The sequence below is a fragment of the Penicillium arizonense genome (assembly GCF_001773325.1).
Source record: "Penicillium arizonense strain CBS 141311 chromosome Unknown PENARI_contig019, whole genome shotgun sequence".
Classification (NCBI taxonomy): Eukaryota; Fungi; Ascomycota; class Eurotiomycetes; order Eurotiales; family Aspergillaceae; genus Penicillium; species Penicillium arizonense.
Window position 1 is genome coordinate 333,368 of NW_019173296.1, and position 25,613 is coordinate 358,980.

The window sequence follows — 25,613 nt, forward strand, 5'->3', positions numbered from 1 at the left end:
ACCACCCCTACGTTCTTTGCAAGCAGAATGTGGAGAAGAATAAGTGTGCATTTTTCCTTTTTGTCCTAACGATAAAGTGACTGTTCCAGTCAATGACATGGTTGATATGCTGTTTCCAGCGGACGGTTCTAAATTACTGGTAGAATGCAATGAACAATCCCAGGGTCTAGCTCTACGTTCTATTTCCCTTTTCCGGATGGTGAGTGCGAGATTTGCAGAGCCCAAATACCAACAGAAAGCTAGTGAATTTCTTTGCGGAACAGCATTTCCTGAATGAATTTCATTGACATAATCGATATTAAGCAAATCACCCATGAAGGGACCATACCTAGTATGCTTCTTAGATACCTCCGACTGCAATCGAGATTGCTTGAAGACTCGCTACCGGACCTAACAGCCGAGCACACGGAGTCGGCCAACATCCTTGACATCGCACCTTCCTCCATATTCTAATTAAACAATTTTAAAATGACGCCATCTCTCGGAAAGCGGTTGGTTGCTTTCTAGCAAGTTGCATGCTGAAGGCAGTCACTGGAGTTGGCTGCCCTAGAAATCGAGTAACCGCCACATGTGTAGTTTGTGGATGGCTATTTTATCCGGCCAATAAAGCTGCATGTCAATAAAAACCTAGATATGATTGACAAGGTTGTTTTTCCTAGTTCGATCTGCCCTTGCTTCAATGCGGCAAAGGGGGTGATATACGGTATTGATGTCGCCTAAAAAGAATTTCGTTATCTAAACCTTATTAAATAGCCCGAAAGGGGAATTTGTTCTATCTCGTATCCAAGGCCCATACCAAGTGTTTGTTCTTCTGGTATGTTGGGAACACACCACGTATGCTCACATTCATATGGGGCAAGTATATGACATGAAATACCAAAACTGCTTTACAATGAGTTCTCCTTTACGGAAAACAGCTTGGCGGAGAAAGTGAGATATTTGAGACATGGGTCGATGGTAGTCAGAGTGGAGAAACCACCAAAGCATCCTCTGTGTATAATATCCCTCTCTGGCTCTTGTGAGGACTGTCAAATTGTCCCCTTTGTTCCTGTCAGATATATCATATGTCCACTATGGATCTCGGATTTTTACAACTTTGCGCATTCGATCTCTTATCAAACCACCATATTGAATTGAAATTAAATTGAGACAAACCTCGCACTGAAGGTCACAAATGTCGCTGGAGATGAGATAAATATTGGCAGTCCTGATCTAGAATTATTTACGGACGTAAGCCAAGGTGAGCAATTATTTCGACAATCCCCCAACTTGGGTGTTCAGCTTGGGTACACAATACATAATACGCCGACCAAATATTGACTCGAAGGCAAGTATCGAACTGCAGTAAAAGCACATTAAGTCCTTTCTGGTTTACTATCTATATCAGGAGGCCTCGAGCGGAGATTCTTTCACAGATGATCTCTTGACATGGAGCGCTGTCAGCAACAGTGCTTCCTGAGGCCCGCGCCACTACCTACAATCTTCGATTGGTCCTCAAGCCCGAGCCGTCAAGACGCCCACCCTATTTGCAAAATCCTCGACAGCTACACAAAATAAATTATGAGGTATGAAGGGATTGACTTGTAATGCCGGAGCAAGAGAAAAGTTTATATTACAACAGTGGCACTTACATATCACATGCCTTTCCCTCTTTGGGGCAGAAAGAGATAAGGATCTACTGTCATGGTGGAATGTCAAAGTAGGAGAGCTAGGGCAAAATTACTGGAGAATCGGCTATATAGTCATTTCCCCCTCCACTTTCCAAGTTTCTGTTGTTGCGAGGTCAATGTCACAAATTTGCCTCTCGAAACGGGCTCTTTAAACAGCAATTTCGCCGTCGCTTTCCGCATCATGGCCTGGGGTCAATGGATACCAACAGCCCCTAAGATAGGGTCGGACTTTCCACGGGCTGGAATAGCAACAGTGCTTCACTCCACCAGCTACCTTCTTTCCCTAGCTACTGTACAGCCCACAGCCGCCATAAGCTCTACCTGCGAAGTACTTGGTATTTTTCTTTTATCATTCACTATATGTCGGCTGGGTGGAATTGGAGTCCTTCTTCTTGTCTATCTTGTGCAAATTTTGCTTCGTTCCCTCTCAACTGCTCTCGGAAATATTCGGTCTTTGCTTCAATGGAACAAGCTCATCGAGAGCACAGACGCTTACAGGAGACAGTGGGCGATGAAGGCGCAGCTTCAGCTTGAGGGGAAATATATCTTCCGAGATCATGAGATGATCAGAGTCGACCGGTCAGGAAAGCAGTGGATGAACGATATCTTGTGGCATGACATTACAAAAGAGTTTCTTGTCGGAGGCGCAAGAGTGAGATTTGCTCACTTGACGCCGGCTGCAGCCTATACTAGCAAAAGTGGATGTTCATCTAAGAGGCCTATCGTGTTTTTACATGGAAGCCGGAGTTGGAGCTACATGTGGAGACGGGTATGTTTGAATCTGATAACCCATATTGATCAGTCAAAAGAACAATCAACTGGAGAGGCAACGGCTAGATTATCCTCAATTCTAGAAAAGGCTAACATTTACCAATGTTAGGTCATGACAAAATTTCTCGAAGAGGGTCACGAGATTTATGCCCTGGATTGGCTTGGTCATGGACGAAGTGACAAGCCGCGCCGAGATTCTATTACATTCGAGCTACACATGCGGACTTTGAGTGCTTTTTTCAACCAATTGCAACTTAAAAATGTCATAATGGTAGCGCACAGTTGGGGTGGGTAAGTAACCTTTTGACTTCCTTGCAATCTCCACACTAGCATGTGCTTGGCACGTAGCTCTTCCTGACTCTACATTTCACTAAAACTTTTTCTTGCGGAAGTATTGCTAACGATATAGCAGGTGCGTGGCTCTTTGCTGTATCCCTCATCTTCCATCGTCCTCATGCAGCGGCCTTTTCCTCATTAACTCATTTTTACCGCACCGTCCTGACGAGATGAGTCGAGATTGTGGTCTTCTCTACTGTCTTTGGTTCCTCATGAGTAAAGTTTTAGATGGTTTCATCTCTGAAACCACTATCATGCGACTCATATCCCCGCAAATTTTGGAGGGAGATATTGAAGCCTACAGTGCGCCGTACCAGCACCTACCCGCGTACGCTAAGCCCACCACTGAGCATTTTGCACATATCGGTACTGCATTGCCGCAATTTTTCCTGAAATACATCCGTGAGACACCGTTGTGGAAAGTGTGTGAAGCTATTTGTGGTCCGAGAAACTTCAGTGACCTGAACACTTTGGCTCTTCTATCAGAAAGGGCTGACACTGCAAGATATTACTGGCAAGAGAAACAACGGGAAGACGTGAAAGAAACCATACAGGAGAGACTGAAGATTGTTGTCGTATTCGGAGACCGCGATCCATTGCCAAAAGGTTACAAAGAGACCCTTGTTCATCTAATTGGCAAGGAGTACATGGCAGACTGGGCATCAGATGGAATATGGCTGAACAATGCGGGCCATTTCCCTATGGAAGATAAACCGGAAGATGTTGCAAATTTGATAGCTAGATTAACCTAATATCTCTTGAAGATATCCTGGCACAGTCAATCAACTCGCAAGTTCTTTTGTTCAATGGGTTTCTCTCGTAGTACGACTCGTCTGCAAATTTTGGTTTCTATGCAAAGGATCGGGAGCTCGGTTGATTTGAACGAAAGATGTCGATCTAGATACTAGAAAGCATCTACTAGGGAAAATCCGGTACTTATAGGTGCATTCATCGTAACACCGAGACAAGCCACTGAACAGCCCAATCAAATCCGGGCCAACCATAGCTCATCTGGGCCACTTGTTTTGTTACTCTGACCAATCTGGTCATGTGACGTAGCTCTATATTTAATAGTACTAGACCTCGCGACAACCGCTGCATGGTTGGGTAAAGCCTAAACGCACCCCTAGCCGCAATAAACGTGGTTAGGCAATGTGCCAACCGCACCGCACCGCAAACCCGCATGGTTAGACCGCGGTCAACCGCAGAAAAACCGTTTTGCACAACTGACCTAATTAGGCCATGCCAAGCCGCATAAACTTGCTGATTCACATTATTAAATTACTGTTATCTACAACTGTTTTGGTTTGCAAGGGCCAGCGCAATAATTCCCGGTGATATTCATATATCATTGCAAGAAAGTTTTAAGAAAGTTGATTGTATCTGTTGTGACATAAGGCTGGTGCATATTAGGAACCAAGCCGCATCGTCGGAATGAAGTCCGAGCTGCCTATACGGACGACCCAGTTGATTGGAAAGGCCAAGCTTCAACAGGTTGGCGGGTCGAGGACCCGCCCCCGCGCGACCGTGCCTAACGCTTGCCACAGTCTAGACGGACAGAACCACACACAGCTCAGACAACCAACACTCAAACGAGGCCAGGGAAAAGATCCATGATCCTTAGTGATGAAAATGTGAGCGCTCTTTCGTAAGAACAAAGATTGAATAGCTTCCAGTGTCTCAATATAGAAGACCGTAAATTTGACAGTGAGCCAACGTTTCTTAACCGACTCAATTCCACTTATTCTCAACATGACTAGCATGATTTTCTCGGTGGGCATCTAAAATCGCATCAAGAATTTCGCTGCAAATAGTCGCGGTAGAACGAAGGTATAGGTTGCAACAGGCCTCACTTAGGATAGGCACCGTGTCCTTTAATAGTTGCTACCTAGCAGAGCACGTACGCGACAGGAGCCGAGAAGTCTATAAATACGTCCTCTCCCCCCAGCGATTTGTTCTACAATTCCATCACTTGGTTACGCAAAGTCGAGATGGCCTTGCGTTTGAGGTACCTGATAAGTTCTTCCCTTTGACCCCTACTGGAATTTCCACTGTACTGACATCTATAGATACATGGTGGACCGACAAGCTAGAAATAAGTGCATATAATAACATAACTTGTTCTGTTACACTGATCGCATCACCATGCCAACCCGGGTCTAGACGTACAACTCGCCGCATCCAACTTTAGACAGAAGCTTTCCTCTTCATCGAATTTACTGGTTGAGGCTGTGATCGGGACCGCGGGCCAGATCTCAGACCCGCCTTGTTTCTCCTCCTTTTGTCGGTGTTCCATGACCATTTGCCTCACGCTGCTTTGGAAGTGTATCGGTCCCTGTTATTCAGATATTAGGACGTCTCATCAATTATCTGGTAATGTATACATACCTTCTCCTTGCTAGGATGTAGTTCACCATTGGTGAAGACCCCGCCACCTAGATTCTCTTGTGTTCCAACGCAGAGCTCCTTATCTTCATCCAGGACCTGTCTGTAAAAGGCATTGATATTCTCGAATTCCTCATCCGTGGCATCTTGGTGACGATAAACTTCATTCTCGATTTTACTCTTCGTAGCAGAGACCGGAATCATACGCTGGATGTAGAAGAATTTATCCCTAATCCCGTTAGCTCAACTTCTTATCCACTTGCTTCGGGAATTAAAAGTACTCACGTAACGGTAACCGAAGTAGTCGGATAAAAATAAGTAATAGCCCTCCGAAACTGACTATCAGCAGCATCCTTGTTATAAATATGATGCTCCATATAAGCCGCCTTAGGCTCAACCCGATACCTTGGCAAATCCGAGACACCGCTGATGAGCGGATGAGAAGTAGCGCAATGATAACACTCATTATAATTCTCAATGACACCCTTCCAATTGGCATCAAGCTCCATCTCCCAATAATGATCAAACGAGAACTCGCCCGCGAAATCGAAATCCTGCATGCGGGGCTGTTCGTCGATTTTATCATATTCCTCTTCCCATTTGACTTCTGTCTCACCAGCTTGAAGATTAACCCACACGAAACCTGCTTTGTCGACGTGGACATGGACGGGGAAGAGGGAGTGTTGAGTTTTATCGAAATTGGGGACTGTCTCGGTGTCAAAGCGAGGTGCTTTTGATAGATTGCCTTTGAGACCGTAGGACCAGCCGTGGTATTTGCAGCTGAGGATAGAGGTTGTGCCGGAACGCTCTCGGATAACGGGGAATGCGCGATGTCGGCAGATATTGTGGAAGCTGTTTATGTTGCCGTCGCGGTCTTGGATTAGGAAGAAAGAGAAGTTTGCTATTGTGAAGGAGAGGTAGTCTCCTGCTTTTTTGAAGCGGCTGGAGTGGGTGAGGAGGATCCAACGTTTAGAAAAGATCGCGCGTCGTTCCAGTTGATACATTGCTTCTGAGCGGTACCATGATGCTGGGAGTCCTCTCGGGGGTAGTGAGGGTTGTTTTGCCGGTGAGCTAAATAGGTTCCACATGGTGATAGTGTTAGGAATGACTTCGTTAATTTGATATGTTGATGTGTAGATCTGTAGTGCAATTGCAATTCTATATAACATTAGCCACCTCCGACTATACATTTTCATGCGGGGATCACCAGATGCACGAGAATGGGGGAGCGGGGTCACCAAGCGATAAGATAATGCTGGTCATCAATTAAATTACGCTTTGTACAGCGGCCCCATAGTGAACCCCAACAGTGTCAAGAATGGGGGTGGCCGATAAGCAGAGATGCAGGGATGTTGAGAGAACAACTTCATATTATGAATTTACAACTACAATCTAGACTGAACTGAACTACCTTCCGACTCTGCCCAATGGGCATCAACCTATACTCGTTAGTAATTTTTTTAGTGGGTTGGGACAGGAAACGTACATCAGCAATATGATCATATCCTAACAACTTCGGGGCCAAACCAGGGTCGCGCCAAGCCAACGCTTCGCCTTCTGGTGTAGGCACCATTTGCATTTTGCGATCTCGCTCCTGTTGTTCTGGGCCGTCATGGAGATGATATAGATATTGCTGGATGTTGCCTCGTTCCACAACCATTTTCGTGCGTTGTTTACGACATTCCTGGAAGACGGCAAGGGCGTGCTTTTTCGCTTGTAGGAACTCGGCCGAGGTCTTGGAGGTATTGGGACTGTTTGGGAGACGGGATAAACATTCTCCTAGAACGGCACCGTCTTCAAAGGACATTCCGGCACTGGGGTTGTTAGAAGATGAGGTTGAAACAGCGAAGATGGTAATCCGTACCCGGATGCCAAGTATGGCAGTGTTGCATGGACTGCGTCGCCCAGCATGACGAATGCGCCGGACGGGTGAGTCCAGTCGAAATCTCCAAACCGGATACAGAGACGCCATTTTTGGACCGATTGACACAGCTTGAGAAGTTTGGGGATGCTATGACTGTTAGCTGACAATTCCAACTTGTATGAAATGAAGCTAACCGTGGATCCCAATCTTTGAACAATGCACACATCTCTTCCACATTTCCCTCAATTGTGGATGCAAGAGACTCTTCTGGAATATCATCGGGGACAAGTAGAACCATATTGAATAGTTCTCCGCCTCGAAGTACATAGTTGACTAGACAATTAGTTTTGATTTCCAATGTGAGGAATAGAACATACCAGCATGAGCATCCGGGCCCAACCAGTAGTTAACCTGAGGATCTGTAACAAGCTCCGCAAGATCAGGATCCTTAAGCATCTCTTCGGTAGACAGTAGAAGACGATATGCCAAATCACCCGTCTTAACCGGAGGATCAACACGACCCAGCAAACCCTCGGTCAACTTCCCAAAGATACCATCGGCCCCAATAACCAGATCCCCAGTCCACTGTCTCCCATCCGCCACAGTAGCCGTAGCAGTCGCCCCATCCTCACTGACAGACACATCCACAACACGAGCATTGCAAGTAACAACCACCCCAAGCTCGGCAGCCCTCCTCACAAGACATTGTTGTAAATCGGCACGATGAAAATCCCGATACCAAGTCCCAGGGTAATTACTCTCAGATTCATGAAAATCCATAGAAGAGATGGCATTCCCCTTCCAACCTAGGAAGTTGCAAACTCGGGGATAGGTCATATGGGGTTCAAGGGCCTCCTGCAGACCCCAGTATTGAAGGACCCGCGAGCTATTAGGCAAGACCTGGATCCCAGCGCCGACTTCTCTGATCTCATGGGTTGATTCGAGGACGTGGACTTCATGACCAGCGAGGGCGCAACTAATTGCAGAGCCGAGGCCTGCAAGGCCAGCGCCGACGATGATAATTTTTAGTTTGCATGATTCGGTGCGGGTTTGTTGTTGCTTGATGGGGATTTGAGGGGCCATGGCGAGCGTGTAACCCTACAAGTTTGAAAGGTTGAGAGATGTGAATTTGTACCGAGACAGTTTTGAATGCCTCACGACGTCGGAGTACTTAAATCAGATGCATTGTCATGCAGTAATCGCTGGCGACTGCGATGTAATTCAAAGATGGGGGTTAGCTTGTTCTGTTAATGCCGGTACCCGATATCTTTAAAAGGCTTCATTGGGGAAGACATTGCTGTAGGTCAACATCAAACTAAAAGAAATATTGAAGAATGTCGAGAGTAAGTCCTCTATACTCTATCTTGACTACCGGTCAGAACTAACTAGCGAAGTTCTCTCTGAAAGGGCGCACAGCGCTCGTAACAGGCGGGGCGCGGGGCTGCGGATTGGCATTTGCGCGAGGACTCGCAGAAGCAGGGGCAAATGTCGCAGTTTTCGATGTTATGCCACCAGATGAAGCATTTAACGCAATTGAGAAGGATTGCGGTGTTCGGACCGCCTACTACAAGTATGTGGAAAATCTTACCGAGTATACAACTTCAAATACTAATCTCCGAAGGGTTGATATCTCGTCGGAACAGGATTTGCAGGAGGGCTTCGCCAGGTTCCAGAAGGACTTCGACAATGCGCTCGACATTTGCGTGCCATGCGCTGGGATTAATCGCCATCTACCCTTCCTAGAATTTACATACAAGGACCACCAGGATTTACTCTCGATAAACGTGCTGGGACTTTATTTCACGGCACAACTTGCTGCTAAGCAGATGATCGCAAATGGGACAAAGCATGGTAGTATCGTCTTGGTAGCTAGTATGGCCAGCCATATCGCAGTGCGCAGCCAGTTGTGCTCTGCATACTGCGGAACTAAGGGTGCAGTCCGATCTATGTGTCCTGCCATTGCGAAGGAATTGGCTGAATATGTGAGTCAACCGCACCACTTCAGTTGAATTAAGCCATGTGACTAACAAAGATCAGGGCATTCGAGTCAATTCCATCTCGCCAGGATATGTGAAAACAGAAATGACAGCATCAGTAAGTCCCCAAAAAGCATTTTTCAAAGTGAATGCTAATAGTTAGTTCCCCCACCTTCTCGAGGGCTGGAAATCAGAGGCAATGAACAGTCGCATTGCCGAGCCCGAGGATATCATGGGGGCATGTGTGTTCCTAGCCAGCGATGCAAGTTTGTACATGACGGGGTCGGACATCGTGGTGGACGGTGGGGTGACACGATGGTGATAGTTGAAGAGTGGGGGTTTCCCCCGCATATGAGGAGAGACGTTTTCAATAAATAGAAAGAGAAACATAGAGAATGCATTGAATAACACTGAACTCCCAAAATGTCACCAAGCGCAGATCATGGAGGTTATCGCATAGGCCCTGTCGATGCGTCTACTACTGTCGTTGTCGTGGGCGCCGGGCCATCGGGGTTGATGCTAGCGTAAGTCGAAATTTCGAAGCCCTGAATATCAGCTAGTGTACTAACAGCATTATAGCTGCAATCTCGTCCGCTTTGGAATCGCAGTAGTTATCCTCGATGATCGCCACGACAAAACATCTACAGGCAAGGCTGATGGAATGCAACCCAAAACCATCGAGACATTCAAACAACTCCGTCTAGCAGAGCCTCTGTTGAAAAATGCAGCTCGAGTTCACGACATCTCGTTCTGGGTAATTTGAACTCATTCCCATCTCAAGAACTTCGCTAAAAGAAATAGCAATCAACCGTCGATCAACCCCTTCGCCGAACAGGTCGTCAAACTCATTACCCCGAGCATCTCGTCGGCGCATCCGATCCATATATTCTCCTGGCACACCAGGGCATGGTTGAGGAGGTCATGATTGATGATATGGAGTCAAGGGGTGTATTCGTCACGCGCAACAGTCGGTTCACCTCATGCTCGCGGGTATCTGGAACAAATAAGCTGGAAGTCGTGTATGAAAATATCTCTACAGGCACTTCTCACAAGATCCAAGCAGATTATTTGGTTGGGTGTGATGGAGCAAGGTCCAAGGTAAGGGGATTCATCCCAGATGCCGATTTAGAGGGAGAAATCACCAACGCGGCTTGGGGTGTGCTGGATGGTATGTTTATGCAATTCACTGGACGCAAAACACAACTGACCGAACAGGTGTGATCAATACCGACTTCCCTGATCTATGGAGCAAAGTCGCTTTACGATCTTACTCCGCCGGGTCTATCCTTTGGATCCCACGCGAAAGGGGCATGACTAGGTTGTATGTCGAGTTGAGCTCAACGGACGGCGAGCGAGTGGACAAGTCCAAAGCTACCCCTGAATATGTGATGCAACGCGCGAAAGATGCAATGCAGCCTTTCCAACTCGAGTGGAATTCCGTAGAGTGGTTTGGCACCTACGTTGTCGGACAACGCGTTGCGAAGCACTTTATGGATCCGCAGGCACGGATCTTCATTGCAGGAGATGTATGTTTCCGTCCTGATATCGGACTAGACAAGATTTTGATTAAGCTAACATTTGAATAGGCGGGCCATTGTCACTCAGCACTTGCTGCTCAAGGTGCAAACACTAGCATGCACGATAGCTTCAATCTTGCATGGAAGATCAATCTGCTCAGCAGAGGGCTGGCTAAGCCATCTATACTTCATACTTATGAAGAAGAGCGGCAAAAGATTGCATACGATCTCATCAATTTCGACGTGGAGCACTGCAAAGCTTTTGCAGAGGGCGAAGCAGCATTGTCAAAGAACTTCGATGACAATATCCGGTTTATCTCCGGTGTTGGAGCGGAGTATTCTCCTGGAATGCTCACAGCCGCTTCAGCCAACGCAGGCAGGCTCCAGCCTGGAATGTTGCAGCTCCCTGCTAAAGTCACTCGCTATATCGATGCCAACCCAGTCGATATCCAATTGGATATTCCCCTCCTCAGCCAGTTCAAAATATACACGTTCGTGCCTGATATTGCCCAGTCAATGGTATTCCTGCAATGTATTACCAAAGACCTGAAGACAATCTTTGCCAAAATTACGTCCCAGGCTGAACAATCCTACGGGAAACAACCTAGAGGCTACGCTCCATCTGATGAGTTTGTTCAGTCTCATCGATACACGGCAGTCTCCGAGGCTTTTACCTTGGCGATGGTGACACAGACTCCCCAGTCGGAGTTCGAGATCGCAGATCTACCAGATCTTCTTCAGAAGAGTCGCTGGACCTTATATCTGGACAACTCTGAAAAGGCTAGTTGTACCCAGAAGTGGTTTGGTGATTTGAAGAGCGAGAAGGCCGGTATCGCCATCGTTAGACCCGATGGATATGTTGGGGCTATTGATACCTGGGGTACTGGCGAAGGAGAGATTGCGGGACAGTGGATGAAAAATTATTTTTCGTTTATGCTGTAATAGAGGAATAAGTACTTGGCTTGCTTAAATCTGATTTCAAGATGGTATACATCTATTTCTTGTCTCTATGAATCCGTATACCCTCTAGCACATTAGAGTTTTTGCCTTGATTCATGGTTTATTTTCCACAATACTGTCAAGTATAAACATCATCTTGTTTAAGAAATCCATGGCTGTTATATTCCCAAGATTTGTAAAGTCTGGTACACTTCATCTGGACGAGAACTCTCTAGACCTAACTCGAAACTGCTAGAAAAGCAACAAAACCAAACCGCCACCCGTCTATTTACTTGCAGCAAAAGGAGGAGACCATACAAAAGGTGGGGGGAGAGCTGAACTACAGTGGGGGTGTTTCATGCATGCCACTATCAACAGCTGACCCGCAAGAGCTTCATCCCACTATTAAAATATATCCCAACATGCATCCCACTTTCTACACAAAAGCGGGAGGTAAATAGGAGTATTAGCTATATATACTGTAGACACTCTACCTCCATAGCGTACCAAACCTAAAATATCATACACGATGGGTTCAATTGCCACCAAAGATTCTCTGTTCGAGTCCCTCCGCCTGGGAGCGCTCCCGCTCAAGCACCGTGTCATCCTAGCACCATGCACACGAATGAGAGCGTCAAAGGAGTCGGAGGGTGTATATGTGCCCAATGATCTCAATGTCGAGTATTATTCGCAACGTGCTTCTGATGGAGGATTTATGTTGACAGAAGCTACTCCCATTAGCAGACATGTATGTGAAGCTTTACCCCCGGACTATGTTCTGCGACTAACATTACTAGGCTGCTGGATACCCAGGAGTCCCTGGAATCTTTACCCCCTCACAGATTGCGGGCTGGAAGAAGGTTACCGATGCAGTGCACGCCAAGGGTGCCTTTATTTACTGTCAACTATGGCATGTCGGTCGTGCGACTGTCTCTTCTTTCATTGAAGGAAGAGATGTCCTTGGTGCTAGTGAAATTCCCATTGCTGGGAATGCACTGGATGGTAGCGAGTATGCAGCTTCGCCACCGCGTCCTATGACCACTGAGGAAATTCAAGAAACCGTGAAGGAATATATTGCCGCGGCGAAGCGAGCCCGTGAAGCTGGGTTTGATGGAGTCGAGATTCATGGTGAGATTATTTCGAGGCTTGCATATATGCGTAATGGCTAATTGAACAGGCGCAAATGGTTACCTCCTTGATCAATTCCTCCATGACAATGTCAACACCCGCACCGATGAATACGGCGGAAGCATCGAGAAGCGATCGCGTCTTGTACTGGAGGTCATCGAAGCAATCACCGCCGCCATTGGTGCCGACCGAGTTGGTATTCGCCTGTCACCATACAACTATTTCCAGGATACACGCGATTCCAACCCCAATGTGCACTGGGCCAAGCTATGTTCAATGATCGCCAGCCTTCCAGAGGAGTCCCGACCGGCATATGTGCACATGGTCGAGCCACGTTTCGATGAAGTCCTCGATGAAAAGGCCAAGATTGAATCCCTTGCCACGGAGAAGCCTTCGCTGGATGTATTCCGGCCGACGCTGAAGAAGGGGGGAATCTCATTCCTTGCAGCTGGAAACTTCAACCCCGAGAATGCGGGTACAAAACTGGTGGCTGATGGCGCTGATGCGGTTGTATTTGGTCGTTATTTCATCTCGAACCCTGATCTGCCGCGTCGCTTGAAGGAGGGCTTGCCTTTGACTCCGTATGACCGGACGACTTTCTATGGCGCTGAGCCTGCTGAGAAGGGATATACCGACTACCCATTCTATAGTGCATAGAGGACGATGCAACGGAGTGATGTTTCGAACAAATCATATAACAACATATCATATAGAACAAATTGCCTATTTCACAAATCAAATCAAAGACTATCAAGATAAATTTACTAAAACTTTCATCGCGTCGTGTACAACTGCCCATCGAACTGTTGCTAATTGCTGTGCCATAGCTGCTGCAAGGGGCCGTGGACAATACTTGCCAGATAGCGATCCTAATTCAGACGGATTAGGACAGTTGGTCATCATCACGATCAATGAAGACAAATCTGTCGTAGACCTGTTCTCGTCAGATGTAAGGTCAAGCCCACGGTGGAAAACCCAGCAAGCTAACGTGCACAGGTATAAACACCATGGGAAATGGAATGAATCAGCCTGCTCCCATTCATGAAGACTTAACACGGAATCTTGTAGGAGGGATGCGGCCTGTCGCGCAGCCGTGCAAGGGGGTTCAGAGTCTTCCTGAAGCCATCTGGTGATATTTCGAAGCGATCGCACCCGATCAGCTTCCGTGACGAGGCGCCCAAGGATGTGTGGTGCACCAGCGACGATCTGCAAATCTAAGACCTCAACATGCAATGCGAGATATGCGGCGTGATACAAGGCATGTCCGGATATCTTGAGTCCCGTGAACTGCCGAGGACTGACAGTCTGTGCAAGTTTCATAGCGAGACAGTCCGAGTCAAAGTCGACCTTCCACAGATCGTACGAACGACCCATACGTGGTGTCCATGCCCCAACCCGATCAGGTGTTTCCGACCGTAGAGTTGTCTGATCACGACGTTTAAGATCTGCAGATACAGACATCAAGCCATGTAGAACAACGATACGAGCAAAGGCGTTCAAATCTCGAGGCCGAGGCACAGCTGCCGGGGTGATGTACCCCTTCAGCACAGAAAGGAACAGACGGTTCTCTTCACGGAAGGCATGTTGCGCCCACTCGCGGGCAGAAGAAGCCTCCCATGCCGCAGTGCTACAAGGTAAGGAAGACCTAATTTCAAATGCAGACATGCAAAGAGACTGCGAAAATAAGACTGCGTGCTGTGTATCCCACATGAAACAATGCATAGCAACGCGTTTTCGCTGTTCCTCATCCAAAGCTTGTCGCCATACTTGCTCCAAATCAGCAGATTGATCCAAAGCTGACAATCCGCGAATGTTGCAGCAATTACTGCGCCGGATGAGTTTGATGAGTACGCAATGGAAGAGTTGTGCTCGTTCCCGTTGTTTCGGGCCAGCCCTCATTTTGCCAAAACAGTCAATCAGAAGCATTGTCTGTAGGACCCAGAGATCGGGTTGCGGTGAGAACTCGGGATGGCATAGTAGTTGGCATCTTAAAGTATCGTGGACTTCGACTGCTAGTTGGTGGGCTTCGCGGGTGCTGTAAGTAGCACCCATAAAAAGCACCGATGCGAGGAAGACCGGTGCTGCTGTGTTCGGGTTGAATGTGTGTTGGTGGATTAATGGGTATGTCGTGTTAAAGCGACTGAAGAAGAGATCACTGTAGCTTTGGAGCGCAGCTAGTGAGAGAAGAGGGGATTCGAGAAGCATGGGCTGTCCATCGATGCTTGTCGGGTGTGCATGTGCTACAACAGACATGATCCCCTTTCGCGCTTCTTCTGATATCTGTGGTAGGCGAAGTGGAGGGTTTGAATCTAGCATGGCAGACCCTGACATCCAGTCCAGGTCGGGAAGGCTGGGAAGGGAGGGTGAGGTAGATTGCTGGAATGGCTCTCTGTCCATTATAGACGCCATCAAAAGCGCCGAGGGGCCGTCATATTTCTCAGGTGCCTCCATCGGAATGCTTTCTGTCATTTCTTGAAAGGCAACTGTATCAAATCCGATGGAGGAGTCGAAGTGTTGAAAAGCGTCGTCGAGGGAGGACACATCAAACAACCAGTTGTAGTTACAAGTCGCCGCAAATGGTAGATTGAAGTCGGTGGCTATTAGCGTCAGATTCTAAACAGTGTTTACTGATAATTCCAGATAATACCTGTGTCCATGCCAAAATAATCGCCTATCCCTCCCAGCTCAACATTGAATGACCCATCGGCTGCATCAAATTGTCCCGGGATGGGTTCAACATATGGTTCAAAAGAACCGATCGGAATCAGAGGTGCTAGGAACGGGTCCGTTTCATCGATTGAGATAGTTGTTGGATCTGTACCCGAGCCAGGGGGCGATATAGGGAGACCAGTCTCCTCAGGAAGTTGATACTCCTCTTCTAGTTCCTGGCCAGAACTGTTCGCCGAACCCCTAGAATTCGAAGCGTTTCTGATCTGACGCTGAGAAGGTCGTACAAAGATAGAACCATCTTCTGCCCGTCTTGTCCTCTTTCGCGTCTTGAGTAACCCTTGTCCTGGACCTCCAGCTTCCTGGTCGCGTTTGGTATGTCGTTCCATATGTCGCGCTATAGTCATCAGCGCCAGCATCACCTAAGGAATTGCACTTATCTCCCACCTAGTAAATCAGGACGCTGGAAATGGACAGAGCACCGCTCACAAGTATATCCATCGCGCGGCTGTTCGTGGTTGAGCGCATGTCGGCGCAAATGTTCTGCGCGGGTGAAGCTTTTGCTACATCCGGGATGTTGGCACGCATGATTCTTCATATTGAGTTGAATGCGTTATCCAGGAGGAACAGCTCCCCATTCTTGAAGATAAATTCGACAGGTCGGAGCCAATGCCGAGAACACCTGATAAGGATGCGGGGGTGCCTAACGCTAACGGCTGATTGGTATACTTCACTCTGATATGTCTTCGCTTATCACAAGCTGTGGATTTGTCACTACTCGGCACTTGCGAGCTTAAACATTAGGTATACGGGAGTCTAGGGTCTACATGGGTTGAATACCTCGTCATGTAACATATATCAAATCTCGTAGCTGCGTTGCGACACTTTTGCGAAAGCTAAACAAGGGTAACAATCTGCCCTATTAAGGGAAATATCTCCATTCCGGACTCTTCTCTCCCTCTTTGAACCGACTGGTGTCAATCTGATCCTCTCTAATTGTTTGACCCTGGTTTCGATCACGGCGGTAGTTTTCCATACGCATCCAGCTCCCTAGTCCAAGCACTAGCATAATACAAACTGCGTTGCAACAGCAAGTTGCGATGAGGGTTGGGAGGTACCTATGTGAAAACGTTAGTAAGTTTACCTTCGTATTAGATATTAGATGGGGTGTGTACTTGGGCGCGTATTGTGTTCGGAATGTTCCGGCACTTAGAATACCTGCTAGATTTCCCAAGCCTACGAAGAACCCCGTATTGGCAGCCCGGGAATTCTCGTGGACATTGTTATTGTTATGCCATGCATGAACAAGACAAGAGGGGATATATGAGCCAGCTGCCATGAGGAAGCAGGCGAAGTATGCCACACCTTTGTTCCCCTCGACATCAATGGCGGTCAATATAATCATGCCGACTAGTGAGACTGTCAACGAGAACACTATATGAAAGGTTCTCTCTCGGAAGTAATCCGATGATTTGGCGACGCATAGCAGGAAGACTGCACCGACAAGGTTGGGTGCGACAGTCCAGAGATTAGTCTTCACGACCGAGTATCCCAGTCGCTGAACAATCTGCTTTCGTTAGCCCACGTATAACGTGGCTGTCGGAAGGCTTACCAAGGGGAAGAAATTCATTGCAGTAGCATAGGCAACAGGGTATGTGAACGTGATAAAGCACCAAACCGGAAATTTCCAGTCATTCCATGATTCAAAGCAAGATTTCAGATCGAACGCAGTGTTAACTTCAGATGAAGTGTCCCGAAGAAGACGCGCTGTCGCAGCCGCCTTCTCCCTATCGCTTAAAAACCAGGCTTGCGGTGCATTATCCGGAAGTAAGAAGAACCCGACGATACCTGTAATGAGGGTCATTGATCCCTCAATAATGAACAACCATTGCCATCCCTTCACTGCTGGGTCATTAATCTGGAATACCCCAAAGGAGATGAGCCCACTGAAAGCGGACGCTAGAACAGCGAATGATTGGATGATAGCCAAACGGAATCCCATTTCTCCGCGAGTGTAAAAGAGCGTCAAATAAAATGTCGCGCCTGCAAAGAAACCGGCCTCGAAAACGCCGAGTATAAGTCTGATTGCAAGCAGAGACCCGAATCCTTTAGCGGCACATTGACAGAGAGCTAATATTCCCCATGCAATGGACACTGTGAATCCAATGAGCCGTTGATATATATCAGAGTTAGCGGTAACCCGATAAACTCACTGGATGACAGCGTAATTCTTCCAGAGAATCGCTTGATCAAAAGGTTCCATGGCAAGTTAAATATGCCAAATGGAACATAGAAAAGAAGAATCAAGAGGGAGTAGTCATTTCCCACAAGGTGCAAATCTTTGTCAAGTCCATCAGTCTTCGCATTTGCCAAATTGCTCTGATTCCGTCAGCAGGCTTCGGAGATGAAAAGGTCTCAAGACATACTCGGTCCATGCAGTCAAAAAAGTACATCTTCATCGCAGGAAAAGAGCGTTAATTAGCCATTGTTTCCCATAAGGGTTAACATACGGAACACTCACCAAACATAGCACCGGTAGCACGATATAGTCAATCTTTTTGACATAAGCTCGTTCGGCTTCGCTGTCTGTATATGGTGTACATTCCCCATTATTTACTTCGGGGTCGTGAATTATGACACCATCATATGATTTTTTTTCAGACATACTGGTTTGAATAACTATACAAGATATGACACGAAGCTGAGGCGATCGGCTTCTTATAAATAATTTCTACACTAAACAACATTCCAACCTCTTGACACCTGACAGTCATGTACAACTCCCGAGCTTCAGTGAAAATAACTACCTAGATACGACCAATGTGTATAGATAGATAGGATCATCTTCAGTCTTTCATTCCCTTAACAAAACCCCGCTTCCTTATCAGGACGGGACGATTCGTTAGCCCCCATCTTTGACACCTCAACACCACCCCCATTCTTAATACATCCAAGAACATTGAGTGGCGTCAAGATGTCGGAGTTCATTGCGAAGTTGAGGGTGGTTGGAGCAGTCTAGGGTAATTATTGGGGGAATATATTCGAGCGAAATCAATTCCTTGAAGGGAAGGAGAAGCTACCCTCCTCTACCATCTTTATAGTTGCGATGTCTCTCCCCGCCGCCCCACCAATTCTGGATTTTTCTCCTTTCTATCGAGGAGACAGCGAAGCAAAGTCGAAGTTGATTGAGGAAGTGCGCAAGTGTTGCCACTACAATGGATTTTTCCAGATTACTGGCCATCGGGTGCCGCTGGACCTGCAGCGCCGCGTGATGGATTGTTCTAGACGCTTTTTCGATCTTCCTCTGGAGGAGAAACTGAAGATTGATAAGAGTAAGCGTTAATTCGATTGAGGTTTATGAATTAACTAACTGGATAGATAACAACTCCTTCAACAGAGGCTATGAACTCCTGCGGTCGCAAATGCTCGAAGTAGGCACCGGCCCCGAGCTAAAAGAAGGCCTATACATTGGCGAAGAAATCCCCAAAGACCACCCATATTACCTCGAGAAGAAATTGAACAGTGGCCCAAACCAATGGCCCCCAACTGTGCCGGAGAAGGAGGAATTCCAGGAAACAACCATGGAATACTACCACGCAGTATTCGAATTGGCGAAAGATGTTCTAGGAGTGCTCGCGCAAACATTGGGAGTGGAGTCGACATTCTTCGATCCCCTCACTGATGGCGCCGTCGCTACGATGCGATACTTGCACTATCCAGCTCAGCCGCAGGATACCGATGAAAAATTAAACCGTGGAATTGGAGCGCATACCGACTTCGGATGCATTACTCTCTTGTTACAAGATGAGGTGGACGGGTTACAAGTACTGGATGCGCCAACTGGACAATGGCTAGATGTGAGTTCCCGATCACAATACATTTCGAAACCAGCTAACAATGGATAGGTCAAACCCGTTCCAGGCGCTTATGTGGTAAACCTGGGCAATCTCTTCATGCGCATGGCAAATGACAAGTACAAATCCAACACCCATCGAGTCATCAACAAATCCGGCCGGGAGAGGTATTCCATTCCATTCTTTTTCAGTGGAAACCCGGATTATATTTGCGAATGCTTGCCCAACTGTCGTGAAGAAGGGGAACCGGCCAAGTATGGACCAATTACTGTGCAGGATATGGTTACAGCCTCTTACAGGGAGAGCTATGGCCGGGCAGAGGAATACAAGAAGGAAATGGAAAACAAGAAACCGGAGCCACTGCCAGCTCTGGCTGCAGTAGGAGCTTAGTAATTTATTTTTTTAGCTTTGTAATTAAATTGAAAATTGCAGATTCATGTCAATATTTTGCAATGAATTTCACGCGTGATCAAGTAGCATCAATTGAACGTTTACATTGGTTCTACCTTTATTCATCACGTGCAAATCTATATAAACATAGCTAAGCCGTTTGGAAATGATATATGCACTTCCATTGCCCAATTGGGTTCCATTGCTCGAGTGATATAATACATTTACCCAGAGCTATCCCTGCATATCCCCCAGATTTATCAAAAGTGGGATGGCATATCGTCCATCCCACTCTTGGCACTAGTAATCTTTCCCCAGTCTGGGCTCTATCAGATCAAACGTCAGATAGCTATAACCAATCAGAAGTTAGACAAGCCTAACACAAAGCCCTAAAAGCGACCACTGTTCGAGGCATCATGCTTGCGATGAACAGAATTTACTCAATCTCCATAGCAAGAATTTACATTCGTCATGGATGACATTCAGGTCAAGGAGAAACATGCTCAACCAGAGCAGAATCAAAGCTTAGAATATGGCGTTGGGAAGATGACTACGATCGCTGACTTGGAGGTTGAGAATTTCTATGGCTCTTCTACCACGCAGTCATATCGTCTGAAGTCTGAGTTGGTTGGTAAATGCATGGAGGAGATTGGCATGGGATGGTACGCACATAATATCTTTTCCAACCAAGTTATGACTAGTAAATGCTGACAGTCTCAGGTTTCAATGGAAACTCTTCGTGGTGACTGGATTTGGGTGGATTGTCGACAACGTATGATCAATCTCTTTCCCTCCCTTTCTCGCTTCTTAGGCTGATGCTATCTGCAACAGTTTGCGTCTCAAGGCATCGGAAGTGTTCAACCGCCCATCAAACAAGAATTCTCCGACATAGTACATGTCAGTTACAGCTCTGTGGCCTACTATGTTGGACTCATTCTTGGTGCCTCCTTTTGGGGTCTTTCCAGCGATTTGATGGGTCGCAAGCCGGCATTCAACTGCACTCTGCTTATTGCTGGAGTATTCCTCTGTGCCGCTGCCGGATCCATGAACTTCGTTGCCTTTAGTGCTCTTTGGGCTGTCATTGGTACAGCTGCCGGTGGAAATGTACCCGTTGATTCAATGATCTTCTTAGAATTTGTTCCAGGAAGGTAAGTGACATCGATCTTGAAACATTTTATTTCGGCTTTCTAACCTCTACAAGTCATCAGTATCTCCTCACGGCTCTGTCTGCATGGTGGAACCTGAGTCAATTGATTGTCTCGTTAATCGCTTGGGTCTTCCTGGCAAACTTCAGCTGCCCGACTGATGCTACACCTGAAACTTGTTCCCGCGGCCAGAATATGGGATGGTGGGAGCTTTCCAAAATCACACATGTTCCTCGCTAACACACATCAATAGGAGATACACCCTTATTACCCTCGGCGGCCTAGCCCTCACATTCACATTTGTTCGTATTTTTGTTTTCAAGTTACCCGAAACTCCAAGATATCTTCTTTCTCAAGGAAGGGATCAAGAAGCGGTAGACGCCGTCAACCACGTCGCAAGACAAAATGGAAAGCCAGAACCCTTAACCATCGCAATGCTCCGGGATATCGATATTCGAACGGGAACGCCAGTCCATGAAGAGGGGGAAACAAACCGCATGACCACGAAAGAGATCGTTAAAGAGAACATGCAGGCCTTCAGGGGTGAGCATTACCGGGCATTATTTGCTACTCGAAAACTCGGCAGACAAACAATTATCATCTGGGCAATCTGGCTGACTGTTGGTGAGTTGTGCTTTAACTACCCAGGTCATGGCACTTATACTGATACGGATTAGGAATTGCATACCCACTCTTCTTTGCCTTCTTGCCATCTTATCTAGCAACCAAGTTTACGGAAAACTCATCTCTCTACCTCACATATCGTAACTACTGCATTACATCAGCAGTCGGCATTGTCGGTCCACTGTCCGCTGCAGTATCGGTCAATACTCGCCTCGGAAGACGTTGGATGATGGGAATTTCTGCTGTTGTAACTGCCGTCTTCCTCTTCGCATACGTGGGTGTCAGCAGTCCAGCTGCCGATCTGGCCTTTTCTTGTGTTACCAGCCTTTTGGGTAACTTCGGTAAGCATAATCTATTTTCACTCATGAGTCTGGCAGTTGCTAATTTACGTTTAGAATATGCTGTCATGTACGCATTTACGCCCGAGACATTCCCAGCCCCCCATCGTGGCACTGGCGCCGGGACTGCCGCGGCCCTCCTTCGCTTGGGTGGACTTGTTGCTAGTCTCATTTCCTCACAGACCGGATTTACCAGTGCTCCAATCTATGCTAGTGCTGCACTGTGGGTTGCTGTGGGGGTCTTCTGTTTGGGCCTGCCGTTTGAGACCTACGGACATGACGCGTTGTAATTGATAAGGAAATGCGAACGCTGGAGCTTGAAATATAGGTACTATAGTGAATTGAATGATATAATTTGGATTACCATTAATTTTGTTCGCTCATTATTTTGCGCTATAGATCCCGGTGCTCGTCACAAAGATGGGGGTTGATAGATTTCGAAGACGCTACAACTAGCACTGCAAATACTTCATGCTATGAAAGTGGGGGCGCGGAATATGTGTCCAAGCGACGGGAGATATTACGTCGAAGACTTGAGTCCTCTACACAAGGAGAACAAGATATTGGTAAACTATCCACTAGTCATAACCTTCTCACCTCAATCACCATGATTACTCAATCTGAAGGTAGGTGCCAACACTCCCAAAATAACTATTATCTAGCTCATATTATTAGTCTCTAAGCATAACAGCGATGAGAGTTGCTGGGTGATCCTATATGGAAATGTCTACGATGTACGAAACTCCAATAAGCGATCAACTCTTTCAGACTTTATCAGCTTTATATTAACACCAACTAGGTTACAGATTTCCTTGACAATCACCCTGGCGGAGCGCAGGCAATTCTACGATTTGCAGGACGTGATGCTACTGAGGACTTTGACCTAATTCATCCTCCTGAAACTTTGAAAGACATTGAATCAACACATCTGGGCCCTGTAGAGCCAGAGGAGGTCTCTAATCATGTGGCTGATTCTGAACCCACACCGAAAGCCGAGGTGTCTATGTATTCCTTGCTAAACCTGAACGAGATTGAAGAGGCGGCCACCCGGGTCATCAATAAGAAGGCATGGGCATACTACTACTCAGCGGCAGACGACAAGATCTCAAAGTCTCTAAACACCGAAGCTTATCGCTCGATCTTATTCCGACCGAGAGTCTTCGTCGATTGCCGAACCTGTGAATTGGGAACGATGCTTTTGGGCAACAAAGTCGGCCTCCCAATATTCATCAGTCCGACTGCGATGGCACGGCTAGGACATCCAGCAGGCGAGAAAGGGATTGCCGAGGGATGTAAGTCTTTTGACTGTCTTCAGATTATTGCCAACAATTCCTCTCTTTCTCCGGAGCAAATCGTTGCCGATGCACCAACAACCCAAGTATTCGGATGGCAGCTCTACGTCCAGCTGAATCGGAAATCAAGCGAAGACATGCTAGCCCGCATAAATCGCTTGGACCAAATCAAATTTGTTGTTTTGACGCTCGACGCGCCGGTCTCCGGCAAAAGAGAAGATGACGAGCGAATCAATATCCAACCCCATTCGGCTGGGAGTGTAAGCACTCAGCTTTTTGCTGGGACCGATCCATCCCTTACTTGGATAGAGACGCTTCAATGGCTCTCAGAACATACGAAAAAGCCGATTATTCTAAAGGGAATTCAAACGCACGAGGATGCACTCCTGGCGGCACAATATACACCTTTGGTCAAGGCTATTGTGCTATCGAATCACGGTGGACGATCGCTGGATACAGCGCCTCCTGCTGTGCACACTCTTCTTGAGATGCGGAGATATTGCCCAGTTGTATTTGACAAGCTGGAGGTTTGGGTTGACGGTGGAATACGCCGAGGCACAGACGCCGTGAAGGCAATGTGTTTGGGTGCTAAGGCTGTTGGTATTGGTCGGCCAGCGCTTTGGGGACTCGCAGCTGGTGGTGTAGAGGGGGTTGAACGAACTTTGCAGAGTCAGTCATGTCCCCTTTTGATCTTCAAGTGCTTCTTACTAACGCGAATAATTTAATTTTTAGTTCTATCCGACGAGATGAAAACATGCATGCGTCTACTTGGTACCAAAACAGTGGAGGACCTTCATCCCCATCTTGTGAGACGAATATCCTTTGCTACAGATATTGTGTAAGGATTGCTAATACTCTTCTTGAAGGTTAATACAAGCAGATTGCAGCGAGATATCTACGGCGGGACGGAATATCTTGACGCTGGAAGCACCGTTGTGATGAAGGGAAAGCTTTGAATCCTCGAAAACTGTGCATTTGTCATACAATCGATCTTAAATTATTGAGCCTAGAGCAGATACTAAAGGTGTTTTTCTTAGGGTTAAAAAAAAATCAGTGTATTTGACAATAGCACAGCTAGCCGATATTCCGTTGGTCTCAATTTTAGACTCAGATTCTCGTCATATTAAGAGCTTCTATGCATGGTCTAAGTTCTTACCAATGACAACGTCCTTACTTTTCAGCAAAAGAAAAAGAGGAAACACGAGAAAGAAAAAGAGGTGTAGCTAGGCGAAGTCCAAAATGAAGTAAAAGATGAGTACAGATGAATCTCTCAATCGCAACATAGCAACGCATCGATTTTCTCAGAGATATCAATCTCATTTGCGTAAGTCAGAATCCGCAACCCATATCTTCTTCGTTTCCATTATTTGAAGATTCGAGAGTAGGGGAAGACGCAACCCCCACCTTTGCTGGCGAAGGCGTCTTTGAGAGGTGGGGGAGCTCTCATAAATATTCCGAGGAAGATCTCTTTTCTCCTGCCATTTTGCTCCTTGGAATTTCTACCAGTTCTTATCTTACATACTACCCGATCAATCAACCAATATGGGCAAGAAGCGCGTTTTAGTTGGCTATGGCATTGACATTGACGCAGTATCCGGATGGCTAGGCTCATACGGAGGGGAGGACAGTGTCAATGACATTAGTCGAGGTATCACACTCTCAAGTTCCAAATATAATCCAATGCTAATCAGAATGAACAATTGCAGGTCTCTGGGCAGGACATATCGGAACACCACGAGTGCTCAAGTTATTGGAAAAGTACGGAATCAAGGCTACATGGTTCATCCCAGGCCACTCCCTCGAGACCTTCCCAGAAGAGTGTGCAATGGTTCGCGACGCAGGGCACGAGATTGGTCTACACGGCTATACACACGAGAATCCGTCCAGTCTGTCAGTTGAGCAACAACGCGACATCCTCGATAAAACCTACAATTTGTTGACCGATTTCTGTGGGAAGCCTCCACGAGGCATTGTCGCACCGTGGTGGGAGAGCAGTGCTGAAATGGTCGATCTTCTGCTGGCATATGGAATCGAGTATGATCATTCCATGTCGCATGAAGACTGCCAGATGTACTGGCTGCGGACTGGAGATACATGGACGAAGATTGACTACAACCAGAAGGCAGAGACATGGATGAAGCCCCTCGTCAGAGGAAATACCACTGGTCTCGTTGAAATTCCTGGCAGTTGGTACATCGATGATCTACCTCCGATGATGTTTATCAAGAACTCGGCCAATAGTCATGGCTGGGTGAATCCCCGCGACGTTGAGGATATCTGGAAGGTCGGTTTCTATATCCTTTTTCATATGGCATTAAGACTGACTGGTCTACGTATGCAGGACCACTTTGACTACTTCTATCGAGAATATGATGAGTTTGTGTTCCCAATGACAATTCATCCTGATGTCTCTGGTCGGCCTCATGTGTTGCTCATGCATGAAAGGTGAGTCATAACAGCAGATTTCTCTGTTGTCATATTAATGATACCTATACAGAATCATCGAGTATATCAACCAACACGAAGGAGTGGAATGGGTAACATTCGAGCAAATGAGCGATGAGTTCAAGAGCAAAAATAAGCCTCCTGCAGGCGCATTGATGCCGTCTGCTCCCGGAGCTATAGCCAAAGAGAAATCATAGTTAGATTCTTTTTGTAAAGAAATAAATCAAATGTTTTCATATCAATTGTCTGGATTTTGCTGTACTTTGGGGGTG

At 46.8% G+C, this 25,613-nt stretch overlaps 12 protein-coding genes across 12 annotated transcripts; 8 read left to right on the plus strand and 4 right to left on the minus strand.

Moving 5' to 3' along the window:
• Positions 1–2,427: 2,427 nt before the first annotated feature.
• On the plus strand, positions 2,428–3,529 carry PENARI_c019G07633 (haloalkane dehalogenase family protein; the record flags this gene model as incomplete). Its single annotated transcript, XM_022634824.1, has 3 exons — positions 2,428–2,439; positions 2,551–2,732; positions 2,854–3,529. 3 exons carry the CDS (start codon positions 2,428–2,430, stop codon positions 3,527–3,529), a joined length of 870 nt encoding a protein of 289 aa, XP_022485447.1.
• A 1,374-nt stretch (positions 3,530–4,903) lies between these two features.
• On the minus strand, positions 4,904–6,250 carry PENARI_c019G05746 (aromatic ring-hydroxylating oxygenase subunit alpha; the record flags this gene model as incomplete). Its single annotated transcript, XM_022634790.1, has 4 exons — positions 4,904–4,908; positions 4,947–5,112; positions 5,166–5,391; positions 5,448–6,250. 4 exons carry the CDS (start codon positions 6,248–6,250, stop codon positions 4,904–4,906), a joined length of 1,200 nt encoding a protein of 399 aa, XP_022485445.1.
• A 183-nt stretch (positions 6,251–6,433) lies between these two features.
• On the minus strand, positions 6,434–8,109 carry PENARI_c019G12455 (uncharacterized protein; the record flags this gene model as incomplete). Its single annotated transcript, XM_022634910.1, has 6 exons — positions 6,434–6,438; positions 6,574–6,601; positions 6,649–6,976; positions 7,027–7,173; positions 7,221–7,359; positions 7,404–8,109. The coding sequence occupies 6 exons, from the start codon at positions 8,107–8,109 to the stop codon at positions 6,434–6,436; spliced, it is 1,353 nt and encodes a 450-aa protein (XP_022485395.1).
• Positions 8,110–8,531: 422 nt separating this feature from the next.
• Positions 8,532–9,324, plus strand: PENARI_c019G00528 (uncharacterized protein; the record flags this gene model as incomplete). The annotated part of the gene is made up of 4 exons (XM_022634695.1): positions 8,532–8,596; positions 8,648–9,008; positions 9,064–9,120; positions 9,166–9,324. The coding sequence occupies 4 exons, from the start codon at positions 8,532–8,534 to the stop codon at positions 9,322–9,324; spliced, it is 642 nt and encodes a 213-aa protein (XP_022485297.1).
• Positions 9,325–9,425: 101 nt separating this feature from the next.
• On the plus strand, positions 9,426–11,461 carry PENARI_c019G07651 (uncharacterized protein; the record flags this gene model as incomplete). Its single annotated transcript, XM_022634825.1, has 5 exons — positions 9,426–9,526; positions 9,582–9,756; positions 9,804–10,170; positions 10,218–10,528; positions 10,589–11,461. The coding sequence occupies 5 exons, from the start codon at positions 9,426–9,428 to the stop codon at positions 11,459–11,461; spliced, it is 1,827 nt and encodes a 608-aa protein (XP_022485253.1).
• A 526-nt stretch (positions 11,462–11,987) lies between these two features.
• On the plus strand, positions 11,988–13,243 carry PENARI_c019G00450 (alkene reductase; the record flags this gene model as incomplete). Its single annotated transcript, XM_022634693.1, has 3 exons — positions 11,988–12,206; positions 12,256–12,586; positions 12,636–13,243. The coding sequence occupies 3 exons, from the start codon at positions 11,988–11,990 to the stop codon at positions 13,241–13,243; spliced, it is 1,158 nt and encodes a 385-aa protein (XP_022485337.1).
• Positions 13,244–13,336: 93 nt separating this feature from the next.
• On the minus strand, positions 13,337–15,841 carry PENARI_c019G06476 (uncharacterized protein; the record flags this gene model as incomplete). Its single annotated transcript, XM_022634802.1, has 4 exons — positions 13,337–15,183; positions 15,234–15,481; positions 15,541–15,650; positions 15,743–15,841. 4 exons carry the CDS (start codon positions 15,839–15,841, stop codon positions 13,337–13,339), a joined length of 2,304 nt encoding a protein of 767 aa, XP_022485354.1.
• A 334-nt stretch (positions 15,842–16,175) lies between these two features.
• On the minus strand, positions 16,176–17,706 carry PENARI_c019G00841 (uncharacterized protein; the record flags this gene model as incomplete). Its single annotated transcript, XM_022634703.1, has 5 exons — positions 16,176–16,371; positions 16,429–16,820; positions 16,866–17,407; positions 17,467–17,632; positions 17,680–17,706. The coding sequence occupies 5 exons, from the start codon at positions 17,704–17,706 to the stop codon at positions 16,176–16,178; spliced, it is 1,323 nt and encodes a 440-aa protein (XP_022485444.1).
• Positions 17,707–18,359: 653 nt separating this feature from the next.
• On the plus strand, positions 18,360–19,497 carry encD (Fe(2+)/2-oxoglutarate-dependent oxygenase encD; the record flags this gene model as incomplete). The annotated part of the gene is made up of 3 exons (XM_022634855.1): positions 18,360–18,585; positions 18,632–19,110; positions 19,159–19,497. 3 exons carry the CDS (start codon positions 18,360–18,362, stop codon positions 19,495–19,497), a joined length of 1,044 nt encoding a protein of 347 aa, XP_022485379.1.
• A 471-nt stretch (positions 19,498–19,968) lies between these two features.
• PENARI_c019G02256 (MFS transporter) lies at positions 19,969–21,894 on the plus strand (the record flags this gene model as incomplete). The annotated part of the gene is made up of 7 exons (XM_022634729.1): positions 19,969–20,159; positions 20,218–20,269; positions 20,329–20,645; positions 20,699–20,845; positions 20,896–21,266; positions 21,320–21,607; positions 21,662–21,894. 7 exons carry the CDS (start codon positions 19,969–19,971, stop codon positions 21,892–21,894), a joined length of 1,599 nt encoding a protein of 532 aa, XP_022485375.1.
• Positions 21,895–22,211: 317 nt separating this feature from the next.
• On the plus strand, positions 22,212–23,852 carry PENARI_c019G10393 (FMN-dependent alpha-hydroxy acid dehydrogenase family protein; the record flags this gene model as incomplete). The annotated part of the gene is made up of 6 exons (XM_022634874.1): positions 22,212–22,230; positions 22,280–22,338; positions 22,404–23,156; positions 23,256–23,565; positions 23,629–23,702; positions 23,763–23,852. 6 exons carry the CDS (start codon positions 22,212–22,214, stop codon positions 23,850–23,852), a joined length of 1,305 nt encoding a protein of 434 aa, XP_022485386.1.
• Positions 23,853–24,438: 586 nt separating this feature from the next.
• On the plus strand, positions 24,439–25,538 carry PENARI_c019G03220 (polysaccharide deacetylase family protein; the record flags this gene model as incomplete). The annotated part of the gene is made up of 4 exons (XM_022634744.1): positions 24,439–24,544; positions 24,603–25,180; positions 25,238–25,341; positions 25,394–25,538. 4 exons carry the CDS (start codon positions 24,439–24,441, stop codon positions 25,536–25,538), a joined length of 933 nt encoding a protein of 310 aa, XP_022485311.1.
• Positions 25,539–25,613: the final 75 nt, after the last annotated feature.